Below are 14,967 nucleotides of genomic sequence, written 5' to 3'. Positions count from 1 at the left end.
CAACAAGTTAAGAGAACTTCCCATTGTGTAGGGTCTTTACACTTTCCAATTTGACCTTACTAAATGAACATTGGCCACCATTTAATCGGTAACCACCCTAGATTTATGTGCCAGTTTCTCAAACCAGGTGTTTTCATTTGTCTTACATCAAGAAAAAAAATCAATTCCCAAATTAAAAGATATGTCTAGAAAATGAATACAAACCACGAACCAGGTGATCATAACAATGTGAAATTTTCATCGTTTGCATTTGAACTCTGAAAATACTCAGAAGTTCAACTTTGTTTTGCTGCTCCAAACTTTTTTAAAATTCTTTTCATGGGATGTGGGCATCGCGAGCAAGGCCAGCATTTATTGCCCATCCAGAATTTCCCTTGAACTTGCTGGCCATTTCAGAGGGCAGTTATTTTCCCAAAACGCACTTTATGATTGATTCTATATAAAACAGGATCCAAAAAAAGGAAACTTTTTTTCGATCATTGTTCTTCAATGGTTCTATAATGCCTATTATGAAAGCAATGAGCCAAACACATTTTTTCCACTGTGCAGCATCAAAGTTTCCATTTATTTTAGAAAAGCCCTCCAATGCAGGCCTCGTCACTAATTCATTTCACAAGAATCATTCTTATAACATTCAGTATTCAGTCAGCCAATGATCATTTGATTGAATAAAGTTGGTGATTTATTTCTGTAGTAGGTGTGCAATAAAACCTGAGCTGCAACCATCAGTAATGCTGTGGTGGACAATTCAAAAGGATTTCACCATTTTAAAGTTGATCCCTCCCCAAATACATAACATTGTGCTGAGTTTACCCTTTCCCCACCTTGGTGGCACCAGCTTTCCCTAGACAGGAAAGTGAAGGCATGCGAGTGCCGCACATTGTGCTGAAGACCGGGAACTGAAGCTAAGATTGCTGAGGATTACATTTTAATTAATGCAAAGATGTAATTTAAATATGCAAACTTGGGTCCAGTGGCAGAGGGGCCGCCATGGAGCTTCCCTGCCGCTGGATCTTGTTCTCCTCCCTGGCGTCTGGTTCCGTGCGGCCACTGCTGCTCCGATTTTCTGGCCACCACCCCCACACCACCGAACCCAGCGTCGTGAGGAGAACAAAATCTGTCTGGAGGAAATTATGCTTCAGCACTGGTCAGCTTTGGGCACCACACCTCAGGAAGGATATATTGGTCTTAGAAGGAGCACAGTGCAGATTCCCCAGAATGACACGGGCTTATAAACCTAAATTATGAAGACAAATTGCATAAACCACTTATTCCCTTGAACATAGAAGATTTAAGGGAGAGATCTTATGAAGGAGTATAATATGTTAAAATGGATTTGATGAGGTAAATAAAGAGAAACTGATGGGTGAATCCAGAACAAGAAGGCATAATGTTAAAATTAGTCATCCAGGAGTGAAATTAGGACACACTTTTTCAAATGAAGAGTAGTAGAAATCAGAAATTCTCTCCCTGAAAAGACTGTCTATGCATGCTTGGTGAATTGGAGATGTCGAGACATAAAATTGTAGCCATAGCAATAATGGAAATGTTGAATGTGAACATTTTGAGAAGCCGTTTGAAAATAAAAGATTTTGATTTCCTATCTTCATCCTCCATAATGCTTATATCACCTTTTTGTTAATCTGATTAAAATCTCAATTACGGGGTTCTGACTTTGACTTGTCATGAATGTCACAATAATAATTGAGTTTGAAACACTTTCAGGCATTTAGAAGGGGAACTAAAGTTCAATGGTCAAATATTCCTTTCAATAGTTAATTGTTCATTTTTAATTTAATTGCAATGTCTATTTTCTCTGGTCAGGTGACTGGAGGTTTACTCGATTCCTGCTAAGAATAGTGAGTAAATAATGCCAGTTTGAGCTTTATTTTTCTTACAAAAATCCCACTCATTACGGCATTGTTTGGTCTTGAGGGGCCAGCTTTATCCTGCAACTGTTTCCCATTAAATAATTGTAGTTAACAAGTATGCATACTTCAGTCAACTGGGGTGACTTGAGCATTGAGAAAACATTTACAGTAATGATTTATTTTTAAGCATGTAATATGATGAAAAAATAATTGGTTACTGGTGTTTAGTTACCACTTAATGTGGTTTAGAATTTGGACTGAAGTTCCATGCATCATGTATAGTCCAACACTGTAAATCCAAAATGATTGGGACTGTTAGCTTACATTTTTCAACAGATTCCTTACCCACCAAGTGCCGTGTCGTCTCCCGATGAATATTGTTTGTTAGTTACACCCTTTCTTGCTACTGTTTGTCATTACGTTGTTTCTGATTAACACAACTACCCCATCATATGGATGAAAATGGAATAGTGTAGGTCAGATGGTTTCACAGGTTGGTGCAACATCGAGGGCCGAAGGGCCTGTACTGCGCTGTAATGTTCTAATTCTAATTCATTGTAATGTAGGAAACAAATTTACACTCAGCAAGGTCCCATAAACAGCAATGAGATGATAAGCTGGCAATACGTTTTTACTGATTTTGGTTGAGGGATAAGTATTACTCAGGGTAACAGGGAGAATTACACTGCTGGTCTTTGTAATTGTATTGTGGGACTTTTGACATGAAAGGGCAGACCGGAATTCAGTTTAAAGACTCAACTGAAGGATTGCACTTCTGACAATGCAACACTCCCTCAGTACTGCACTGGAGTGTCAGCTTAATTATGTGCTCAAGATTACAAACATTGAGGAAGGGGTAAGCAATCTCCTGACATGATGTGTAAGCTATCACAACTGAGCTGGAAGGACTCCTAATGTCCAAAATGCTCCCCTGGTTGTAGACACAATGAAGTGAAAGTGGAGATTGAAGGGTGGGGGGGGTAGAGATGTAGCGCTACTCCTGCCCTGTAGGGGGCCGTGTCCTGTCCCACTACCCCATTGGCGGGCGCCGTGGGGGCGGGGTGTCTCTTACTGGCAACTTGCTGCCTCCTTGGCCGCTGCCGCGGAAGAAGATGTTGCCGCGGCTGAGGAGTGCGTTAAGGGCGCTGGGAGCTGCAGCTGGCTTCCCTTCCTGCCCAAGGGCTTACTCGAATTTGGTGGGCTCCGGTCTGCTGCGCTCGCAGGCCTACATCGGGGGCCGCTGGGTAGACGCCGATGGCGCGGCGCTGTTTACGGTGCAGGACCCGGCGAGCGGGCAGCAGTTGATGCAGGTGGCGGACTGCGGACCACGGGAGGCTAGAGAGGCAGTGAGAGCGGCTTACGACAGCTGGCGGGGCTGGAAAGCGACCACCAGCAAGGTGAGGGCCAGCTGTCATCGGGAGGGGGCAGTTGACATCGGGTTAGGTGGGTGAGCTTGTCTTCCTCTCCCTCCCGCCCTTCCTTCTCCCCACCCCACCCCCCCCCTTTACTTCTCCCCACCCCCCCCTTTACTTCTCCCCACCCCCCCTTTACTTCTCCCCACCCCCCCCTTTCCTTCTCCCCACCCCCCCTTTCCTTCTCCCCACCCCCCCTTTCCTTCTCCCCACCCCCCCCTTTCCTTCTCCCCACCCCCCCTTTCCTTCTCCCCACCCCCCCTTTCCTTCTCCCCACCCCCCCTTTCCTTCTCCCCACCCCCCCTTTCCTTCTCCCCACCCCCCCTTTCCTTCTCCCCACCCCCCCTTTCCTTCTCCCCACCCCCCCTTTCCTTCTCCCCACCCCCCCTTTCCTTCTCCCCACCCCCCCCTTTCCTTCTCCCCACCCCCCCCTTTCCTTCTCCCCACCCCCCCCTTTCCTTCTCCCCACCCCCCCCCTTTCCTTCTCCCCACCCCCCCCCTTTCCTTCTCCCCACCCCCCCCCTTCCTTCTCCCCACCCCCCCTTTCCTTCTCCCCACCCCCCCTTTCCTTCTCCCCCCCCCCTTCCTTCTCCCCACCCCCCCCTTTCCTTCTCCCCACCCCCCCCTTTCCTTCTCCCCACCCCCCCCCTTTCCTTCTCCCCACCCCCCCCTTTCCTTCTCCCCACCCCCCCCTTTCCTTCTCCCCACCCCCCCCTTTCCTTCTCCCCACCCCCCCCCTTTCCTTCTCCCCACCCCCCCCCTTTCCTTCTCCCCACCCCCCCCCTTTCCTTCTCCCCACCCCCCCCTTTCCTTCTCCCCACCCCCCCTTTCCTTCTCCCCACCCCCCCCTTTCCTTCTCCCCACCCCCCCCTTTCCTTCTCCCCACCCCCCCCTTTCCTTCTCCCCACCCCCCCTTTCCTTCTCCCCACCCCCCCCCTTTCCTTCTCCCCACCCCCCCCTTTCCTTCTCCCCACCCCCCCCTTTCCTTCTCCCCACCCCCCCCCTTTCCTTCTCCCCACCCCCCCCCTTTCCTTCTCCCCACCCCCCCCCTTTCCTTCTCCCCACCCCCCCCCCTTTCCTTCTCCCCACCCCCCCCCCTTTCCTTCTCCCCACCCCCCCCCTTTCCTTCTCCCCACCCCCCCCTTTCCTTCTCCCCACCCCCCCCTTTCCTTCTCCCCACCCCCCCCCCTTTCCTTCTCCCCACCCCCCCCTTTCCTTCTCCCCACCCCCCCCTTTCCTTCTCCCCACCCCCCCCTTTCCTTCTCCCCACCCCCCCCCTTTCCTTCTCCCCACCCCCCCCTTTCCTTCTCCCCACCCCCCCCCTTTCCTTCTCCCCACCCCCCCTTTCCTTCTCCCCACCCCCCCCCCTTTCCTTCCCCCCCACCCCCCCCTTTCCTTCTCTTCCCCCCCACCCCCCCTTTCCTTCTCTTCCCCCCCACCCCCCCTTTCCTTCTCTTCCCCCCCACCCCCCCCTTTCCTTCTCTTCCCCCCCCCCCCTTCCTTCTCTATAGCACAGGAGGCTATTAGCATGTCAGCTCTTTGCAAGCGCAACAGCTAGTTCCTCGCGCCCGCCTTTTCCCTGTAGCCTTGCATATCTTTTCTCTTTAGATAATTATCCAATTCCCTTTTGAAAGCCATGTTTGAATCTACTTGCTCCACACTCTCGGGCAGTGTATTCTAGATCCTAACCACTGGCTGCATAAAAAGTTTTTCCTCCAGTCTCTGGTTCACTTTAAATTGGTGATCTCTGGTTCTTGACCCTTCTGTCAATGGGAACAGTTTCTCCCCATCCACCCTATCCAGACCTCTCATGATTTTGAACAGCTCTATCAAATCACTTCTCAGCTTTCTCTTCTTTGGCAAGAGCAGGCCCAGCTTTGCCACTCTATTGAACTAGTCTTACTGGGAATGCCTGCATACAAAATATGGGTCAACAATTTATGTTAACTGCATCAGAGGACAGTCTAATCTGCATAAATGAGACAAAATGTATTTTTTGTTTATTGATTCAGTTCTTTCATGTGGAGTATTGCAACTGGGAGACATGGAGAAAATAAGGATAGGTTTCATGTTTTCAGGATACTTAACCCTGAGGACTATGCTTTTAAGTCAGAGTGTGAAAACCAGTAGTTGGAATTAGTTTACACTAGCTATGGGTTTAAACTTGGAATATGGGCAAAAGAACAAAAGGGTAAAAAGAAGAATGTGAATGTAAAAATGGGTTCTAATAAAGATCTGGAGAAGTTGGAAGATATGCTGTAGTACTTTTATCCAGATTCAGAGGTATGTCAAATCTAGTTATGTGTTCGCTTCACTGGTGAGGGAGATCCAGTGATTGTGCCAGATCCCAGGGTCTATGTCAGACCCAGATGAACTCTGGTCATAGCTTCGATGGTCAATATGATTAGCCCAAAAAAGTTGGAGTGAATTTTGGAGCCAGAGTTGGTATCACATGATGTTTTATTTGCCCTGAGTTCCACTCTACATCTTTCAATTTACCATTTTTGATATTTCTATTTTCAGGAGCGAAGCAATTTATTAAGAAAATGGTATGATTTAATGGTAAAAAACAAAGACGAGCTCGCGAGGCTAATTACTGCAGAAAATGTACGTAAGTAAAACACCAGCATCAGCAACTAACCAAAAAGATATTGTACTTTGATATGCTCCTCAGAGTTGCTTCATTCCTTAATTAAAAGTTATATAAAAGTAAATTCATCAGGAAACATATATTTTACTAACTTGAAAAAGATAAAAGAAACATAGCAGAATCTTAAAGCAGTAAGTCAAATTTGAATAAGGGTAAGATATAGAGAGAGAGAGAGCAGCCTTCAATAGCAATTCATGTTTCACTGCTCTGAATAATTCCATAATTTAAAAATGACTAAGCAACTCTTGAGTTGTATAGGATATCCACAAGATGAAATTTTTAAGTCAGTAGTAAATTGGAGTTCTTTAAACAGTTCGTTTGTTTGAAATCAACCTTTGATAAGAGTTTTAGTTTAGTTTAGAGATACAGCACTGAAACAGGCCCTTCGGCCCACCGAGTCTGTGCCAACCATCAACCACCCATTTATACTAATCCTACACTAATTCCATATTCCTACCACATCCCCACCTGTCCCTATATTTCCCTACCTATTCTAGGGGCAATTGCTAATGGCCAAATTACCTATCAACCTGCAGGTCTTTGGCATGTGGGAGGAAACCGGAGCACCCGGAGGAAACCCACGCAGACACAGGGAGAACTTGCAAACTCCACACAGGCAGGACCCAGAATTGAACCCGGGTCGCTGGAGCTGTGAGGCTGCGGTGCTAACCACTGCGCCACTGTGCTGCTGGTGATTTCAATTTGTGTTCACTGACATGATGTGATCTGTGCTATGCTTTACATCCTCGAGAAACGTAAGATTGATTCTGTGGATTAATGTGTTCTCAGCACATATGAGGTGTAACATTGTGGATAAAACTCCATATAAATTAAAAGTTAAATCTGATTCTTCTATACATTGGTGCAACGTGTAATCATGCTCATATAAAAAGTGACTTTCTAAAGTAATAGTGGGCAATTTGCATTTGATTTCACTGTCTCTAAATTGTCTGACTGTTTGTCTGACATCCAGTACTGGATGAGCCAAAATTTTCTTCCAACTAAATATTGGGAAGACCGAAGCCAGTGTCTTTGCTACAAACTCCATTCCCCAGCCACCAATCCCATCCCTCTCCCTGGCAACTGTCTGAGGCTGCCCCAGACTGCTCGTAACCTTGGTGTCATATTTGACACAATTGAACTTCTGACCGCACATCGCACCTTCATTAAGACCTCCTAGTTCTGTAACATTGCCTGACTCTACCACTGCCTCAGCTCATTGTTGCTGAAACCCATCCATGCCTTTGCTACCTCTAGGCGTGACTATTCTGCTCACTCCTGGTCGCCCTTCCACATTCTACCCTCCATAAACTTGAGATCATTGACAACTCTGCCCGTGTTCTAACTCGCACCAAGTTCCTTTCATCCATCACCTCTTCTCAGTGATCTGCTTTGGCTCTTGGCTAAACAACGCCACAATTTTAAAATTTTCATCCTTGTTTTCAGATCATTTCATGGCCATATCCCTCCCTATCTCTAATCTCCTCCTGCCCAACAACCGTACCAGATATCTGTGCACCTCCAAATCTGGCCTGTTAAGCATCCCTGATTTTAATCACTGCACTGTCAGCGGCCATGCCTTTAGCTGCCAAGACTCGAAGCTCCAACATTCCTTTCCTAAACTTTTCTACCTCTTTTTTTTCTCCTTTTTGGTTGTCTGCCCTAATATCTCTTTGTGGTTTTGTTTTAAATTTTGTTTGATATCTGCGAAGGTTGATTCTGTGAAGCTTCTTGGGACATTTTACCATGTTAAAGGCGCTATAAAAGTGCAAGCTGTTGTTTACTAAACAATATATAAATGTTCCACTGTGGTTTAGAGTCGTTGAGAAATGACTCAGACTTTTCAAATTACCTTGTTAGTTAGTTAGAGATACAGCACTGAAACAGGCCCTTCGGCCCACCGAGTCTGTGCCGACCATTAACCACCCATTTATACTAATCCTACACTAATTCCATATTCCTATCACATCCCCACCTGTCCCTATATTTCCCTACCACCTACCTATACTAGGGGCAATTTATAATGACCAATTTACCTATCAACCTGCAAGTCTTTTGGCATGTGGGAGGAAACCGGAGCACCCGGAGGAAACCCACACAGACACAGGGAGAACTTGCAAACTCCACACAGGCAGTACCCAGAATTGAACCCGGGTCGCTGGAGCTGTGAGGCTGCGGTGCTAACCACTGCGCCGCCCAGTGAGTTAGTCTTGATTTTTCCAACTATTAGCATTTTTAAAAGTTTGAGGGGGAGTAGGTTAAAACAGACACATGTAGGTATTGTACTTGTAAATTAAAGTTAGTTGAACAGTAATTGTCTGCTTTTAAATTCCTGGTTCTGTATCAGAAGAGCTCAGCTCTGTAAATATTGTTTTGCCATTAGTAAGAAAGTTTGATATGTGGAATTGAATGGATGCATGCATGCGTGACAAAAGCTGTTCTTGCAAATACTAATCAGTCTCCTGTGGTATTGCTTATGGTAATTTGTAGTCCTCAGTGGCTTGCTTTCCATCCTCTTCATCAAGTGCTTAGCTGTGGCCCCTGTGCCACTGCATTACCTCATCCTCTTTGACCATTTCCTTAATCCTTAGTCCTATCTCATTTTCTTTGAAGATACAGCGATTGAGTAGGAAGTTCAATCTACTTTGTTATGCTGTCATTAATCTTGCCCATAACCATTTACCTCTTACTCCCACTGACTTCCCCAAAGGGCAGATGACAAGTTTCCTTTCAAAATCCAACTTTAGTTTTTTTTAAAAAAATCTCATTAGAATGAGGAAAGACATTCTGATTGTCTCCTTCTATCTGCGGGTCTCACTCTTGTCTCACAGATATCAGAAATTGGAATATTTACATTTTCTGTCAATGAATCAACAAGAAAGGAGGCAATGTTCGACCTGATTCTTGGGAATGAGGTGGGCCAAGAGGATCAAGTATCAGTCAGAGGTCAATTATGGGACAGTGATCATTGATAGGGTTTAGGCTGACTTTGGGAAAAAGACAAAGAACAATCCAGAGTAAGATTAATTAACTGGGGGAAAGCCAACTTCAATGGGTTAAGAACGGAGCTGGGGCAAATAAATTGGAGTCAAAGGTTGGCAGGAAAAACAGTAGCTGAGCAAGGCTACCTTCAAAGAAGAGAGTGTTCAGGTACAGTCAAGGTATGTTCCCTTGAAGGGGAAAGGTAGAATAAACAAATGCAGAGCTCCCTGGATGACAAAAGAGGTAGAGGTTAAAGAAGAAAAAGTGTGCTTATGACAGATGCCAGGTAGAAAATACTTTTGCGAACCAGGCTGAATATAGAAGATCCAGAGGGGAAGTGGAGAAGCAAAGAGAGAGCATGAAACGAGACTGGCAGCTAACATTCAAAGAAATTCCAAAGTTTTCTATAGACAAAAAAATAGTAAAAAGGTGGTAAAAGGAGGAATTGGGCCGATTAGGAACCATAGAGGATTTACGCATGGAGGCAGAGGGCATAGCTGAGGTATTAAATGAATATTTTTCATCTGCTTTGCCTGGGTTGCATCTTCTTCCTTGGTAATGGTGAAAGAGGAGGTAATTCAGACACTAGGAGGGGTTAAAATTGATGAGGATGTAGTAGATAGACTGTACTTGAAGTGGATAAAGCACCAGGACCAGATGAGATGCATCCAGGGATACTTAGGGAAGTGAGGGTGGAAATTATGGAGGCACTGGCCATAATTTTTCAGTCTTCCTTAGACTCGGGGGTGGTGCCAGAGGACTGGAGAATTGCAAACGTTACACCCTTGTTCAAAAAAGGGTGCAAAGATAAGCCCAGCAACTACAGGCCAGTCAGTTAACTTTGGTGGTGGGGAAACTTCTAGAAAGAATAATTCGAGACAAAATTAATAGTCACATGGACAAATGCGGGTTAATTGAAGAAAGCCAGGATGGATTTCTTAGGGGAAAATCATGTAGAACTAACTTGCTAGAGTTTTTTTTGAGAGGTAACAGAGTGTGTTGATGTGTTGTACGTGGACTTTCAAAAGGCTTTTGATATACAGTGAGCAAAGTTATAGCTCATGGAATAAAAGAGATGGTAGCAACACGGATACAGAATTGGCTGAGTGACAGGAAACAAAGAGTAGTGGTTAATGGATGTTTTTCGGGCTGGAGGAAGGTTTGTAATGGAGTTCCCCAGGGATCAGTGTTGGGACCTATGCTTTTCCTGATATATATTAATGACCTAGACCTTGGTGTACAGGACCTTGATGATACAAAACTTGGAAGCATTGTTAACGGTGAGGACGATGGTGTAGATCTGCAAAAGGACATAGACAAGTTGGTGGAATGGGCGGAGAGATGGCAGATCAAGGTCAATGCAGAGAAATGTGAAGTGATTCATTTTAGTAGGAACAAGATGCAGTGACGATATAAAATAAAGGTTAATTGCTTTAAAATTGAACCCATGATTTTGTTTTAAGAATGCGCTAAAATTAAGATGAGAAAAAATACTTTTTCAGCTTACTATGTTTATTGAAATATGTAGAACATTATATACCTGTTATAACTTTAATTATTACACTCATTTCTCTCTCTCATCCAGCCTCACTTTTTCAAAATTATTTTTTTAAAAGCTAGGGGAAAATTGTCAAAAACTTATGTAGTATGTAATTCTGTGACTAAAATATTTAATGTGTGTTACACAAGGCGTAATTGCTCAGCATTCTTGAAGTTTAGGCAAGATTGTGCTTGGGTTCTCTTTTTTTTTAAGCCTAATTGTTATTAAGTAAAGGCATGTTTAATCATTCATTTCAGTTTAATTTTTATTTTTTACCAGGAACTGTGCAGTTCGGAATGTACTTCAGTTTACAGCTTAGAAGTACAGAGTAACTTATTGCCCTTTATTTTTAATGTTAGTATCAGTGAGTTGTTTATGCCTCCAGTTCAAAGCATAGGAGTCCTTCACCTTCCAAATGTGTGACCTGCACCACCAGGAAGAACAAGGGTAAGAAGTGTATGGGAACACCACCACCTGCAAGTTCCCTTCCAAGTCACATGGCATCCTGACTTGGAAATAGATCATCATTCCTCCTTCATCGCTGGTTTAAATCCTGAAATTACCTACCTAACAGCACTGTGGGTGTACTTAGATCACACGGACCGCATGGTTCACGAAAGTAGCACATCACCTTCTCGAGGACATTTTGGGATGGGCATGATGCCTATATCCTATAAATAAATTTTTAAAAAAGGAACCAGGTGGGAGGGCAAGTTGTGTGGAGGACACAGACTCTGCAAAGGGGTATAGCTAAGTTAATTGAGCAAAAAATTGACAGATGGAGTATAATGTAGGAAAATGAAGTCCATTTTGGTAGGAAGAATAGAAAAGCAGAATATTTAAATGGAGAGAGACTACAGAATGCTGCGGTATAGAGAGATCTGGATGTCCTCGTAGATGAAGCACAAAATGTTAGCTTGCGGGTACAGCAAGTATTTAGGAAGGCAAATGGAATGTTGACCTTTATTGCAAGGGGAATAGAGTATAAAAGTAGGGAAGTCTTGCTACAACTGTACAGGGTGTTGGAGAGACCACACCAAAGCTGCATGCTGTTTTGGTCTCCTTAATTAAGGAAGGATATACTTGCATTGAAGGCAGTTCAGAGAAGGCTCACTAGGTTGAGTTCTGGGATGAAAGGGTTGTCTTATGAGGAAAAGTTGAGTAGGTTGGGCCTATACTCATTGGAGTTTAAAAAAATGAGAGGTGATCTTGAAACATGGAAGATTCTGAGAGGTCTTTACAGGAAAGATGCTGAGAGGAAGTCTCTCCTTGTGAGGGAATCTGCAACAATGCGGCATAGTTTCAGGATAAGGGGTCGCCCTTGTAAGACGGAGATGAGGAGGAATTTCTTCTATGAGGGTCATGAATTTTTGGATTCCTTCCCCTTAAAAGCAGTGGGGCTGAGTCATTGAATATATTCAAGGCTGAGAGAGACAGATTTTTTAACTATGTGGTCCAGGGTTATGGGGAACAGGCAGGAAAGTGGAGTTGAGGCCCAGATCAAATGACCCATGGTCTTATTGAATGGCGGAGCAGGCTTAACATGCCGTATGGCTGCCTACGCCTGGTTCTTGTGTTTTTAGCAGCACAAGCATTTCATGGCTGATAATATGAAAGGGATTATAAGGTTACCTATACATTGCCATACCAGAAGAACTGCATTTAGGTTAACTGGCTGCAATTTGACTTGAACTGTGCCAGTCTTGGGTGGGGTGGGTAAAATGAGATTACGTGGATTTACAAAATACCCAGGACTTGCAATGGATTTCCACTTCATGTAGTCTCTAATGTGAGTGGTATGAGATTAATACCTCCCAGTCCATCCTGTTCCTTTCTCACGATTAAACCCTGAATCCGGATTTTTCTCCCAGTTTATCATTCGTGCGGTCAAAATCACTGCATTGATAGTAAATGAGACTACACGAATATTGTTTTGAATCTGTTATAAAGTGCAATGTCTGGAGTGTTGATGCGTCATTCTTAGTACATTATGTATAGATTTAAAGTTTCATTGCTTTAACTTTAATGGATTTTGTGCTAATATCAGATCCTGAACTGGTTTATAATGGTGCACGTTAGCTGAATTTAGAGTATAGTTATGTGTTTAATCCAAGCACCACATTACCTCCATACTGACATGGCTGTGTGCCCTTGAAATGTTCTGCAGTGTAAATGTGAATACTTTTACAGTTGTTTCTGCATCTTCTCAGTAGTAATACTAACTCTTGGTAAATGATCTGTTTTAGGGAAAACCACTGAAGGAAGCCTTAGGTGAAATACTGTATGCTGCATCATTCTTGGAATGGTTTTCAGAAGAAGCTCGTCGAGTGTATGGAGATATTGTTCCTACTGCTTCCCCTAACCGTAGGGTCCTAATCCTGAAGCAACCAATAGGAGTAGCATCTATCATAACTCCTGTGAGCGCTATGCATCAGCCTGTCTGTCTGCAGTGTTACATTATTGATGCCTTGGTTGTTGAACATATTTATCAGATGTTTGAATTCAAGTTCCTTATAATATACACATTTAGAATAAGCAGTTTTCAGCATATGTTGCATCTGAATTGAATTAACACCGTGTTAGTTGGGGCACTTATGTAAACGTTTTAATCCCCGTTGGATTATAATTCTGATGTGTGCTGCCGTCTAGAGATAAGATGATTTACTCAATCGCTGTTCTAGTGACCACAGTATACATAAATTTAGCTCTGGATACTGAGAGACTTAGCCCAAAGTCATATATGATTCTACTGGTGTTGGCTTGGCGAACTGGTAGAGATTTTGCAGAATGTGAAGGTTGTGGCTTCAAGCCCCACTCAAAGACTTGAGCACATAATTGAGCTAACACAGTATTGATGGAGTGGTGCATTAACATGAGTGATGTCTTCTGTACAAGACATTAAACAGAGCCCCTTCCGCCATGTTCAGGTGAACATTTCGAAGAAAAGCAGGCAACATTAAATGGAATGCAAACATTTTATAAACATTTGAAAGTATAAGACCTTAGTTAGGGAAAATGCTGGGCCTATTAAGGACCCAAAGGGAAATCTTCATGTAGAGGCAGAGGACATGGCGAAAGTATTAAATGAGTACTTTGCATCTGTCTATTCAAGAAAGGGGAGAGAGCTAAACCAGTAAACTACAGGCCAGTTAGCCTAACATTGGTGGTGGGGAAGTTATCAGAAACCAATTACCAGGGCCAAAATAAGCTTTCATTTGGAAAGACGTGGGTTAATCAAAGACTGCCAGCATGGATTTGTTATCGGCAAATCATATCAGACTAGTTTGATTGAATTCTTTGAGGTAACAGAGAAGCTTGATCAAGGTAATTTAGTTGATGTTGGATATATGGACTTTCAGGAGGCTTTCAGCAAAGTAACACGCAGGAGGCTTGTTAGGAAGATGGAAGCCTGTGGTATTAAGGGGAAAGTAGTCGTATGGATCCAGAAATTGCTCTATGACAGGAAGTAAGGGTGGTGGTGGATGGACATTTTCCAGATTGGGAGTCTTGCAGTGGTGTTCCCTAAGGGTCAGTTTTGAGTCAATTACACTTTTCAATTTTTATAAACAGCCTAGCCTCTGGTGTAGAGAGCAGCATTACAAAGTTTGCAGATGATATGAAACTTGAAAGGATAGTGGTGAGAATAGGATATAGACTTCAGGATGACATATAAAGGCTGGTGAAATGGACAGAAGCATGTCAGATGGAGTTCACTATGGAGAAGTGTGAAGTGATGCACTTTGGGAGGAGTAATATGGAAAGATCATATTATAAATGGCACAATTTTGAAAAATTTGGTTGAGATGGTGTCCATGTACACATTCTTATGGGAGGCAGGGCAACATATTGTAAACTAAATATATAATAAACTAAATCTTAACGCTACCAAGATAATTTATGTCTAAAGACCTTACAACTTCTTATTTAACCTAACCCCTATGCTGTCACACACACATTCAAAAACAAATGGTTAACCGGTTTTTAAAAATGATGTTTTAAAAAATTAGCTGTTTCTTAATAAATAAATAAATTACTGGGTTGTAAGTCTTTGTGGGTTACGTTCCTGATAGGTGAGGTATCCTAGTGTAAAAAATAATCAGATGCCACTCGAAGTCTCCAGGCAGATTTGATGAACAGTCTTTACTTGATAGACATTCAAAGCACTTTGACTGCAGCGGGCATCGCACAGTTCTTTAGACAAGGAGTATAAGAACGGGTCCACTCGGATTTTAAAACCAGCAGAGTCTCAGTAGAAACTTCATTGAAAATTCCAGCAAACACAAACAGGCGACAGAGAGTCACTCTTAAGGTAGAGAATTCTTAGGGTTTCGAAGTGAAAAGGATTTTACTACCTTCAATAATGCAAATGATCTTTTTCCAGGGTTTTTCTCTTTACTTAGGCAACACAGCCTGTAACTCAGTGTAGTTTTGCTGCTACAAGAAATAGACAGCCTGTTCCTTCAGCATGCTTCACTGGTGTCTCTCAAAACTGGTTTCAGCTGTTCTTTACAC

At 43.5% G+C, this 14,967-nt stretch overlaps 1 protein-coding gene across 2 annotated transcripts in view; it reads left to right on the top strand.

The window, feature by feature from the left end:
• The first annotated feature begins 2,945 nt into the window (after nt 1–2,945).
• Nucleotides 2,946–14,967, top strand: part of aldh5a1 (aldehyde dehydrogenase 5 family, member A1 (succinate-semialdehyde dehydrogenase)) — a 34,908-nt gene continuing 22,886 nt past the window's right edge. Inside the window, exons 1-3 of one of the 2 annotated variants that reach the window (XM_068056934.1) lie at nt 2,946–3,268; nt 5,807–5,890; nt 12,702–12,872. In XM_068056934.1, the coding sequence (XP_067913035.1) occupies nt 2,984–3,268; nt 5,807–5,890; nt 12,702–12,872 (540 nt within the window). In that variant the 5' untranslated portion in view covers nt 2,946–2,983. The remainder of the gene's footprint in view (nt 3,269–5,806; nt 5,891–12,701; nt 12,873–14,967) is intronic. The other variant, XM_068056943.1, reaches the window with a different exon arrangement.

Source organism: Heterodontus francisci, chromosome 2 (assembly GCF_036365525.1).
Source record: "Heterodontus francisci isolate sHetFra1 chromosome 2, sHetFra1.hap1, whole genome shotgun sequence".
Lineage (NCBI taxonomy): Eukaryota > Metazoa > Chordata > Chondrichthyes > Heterodontiformes > Heterodontidae > Heterodontus > Heterodontus francisci.
Note: the sequence above shows the minus strand (reverse complement) of the source record. Positions and strands in the feature narration are given on the sequence as shown.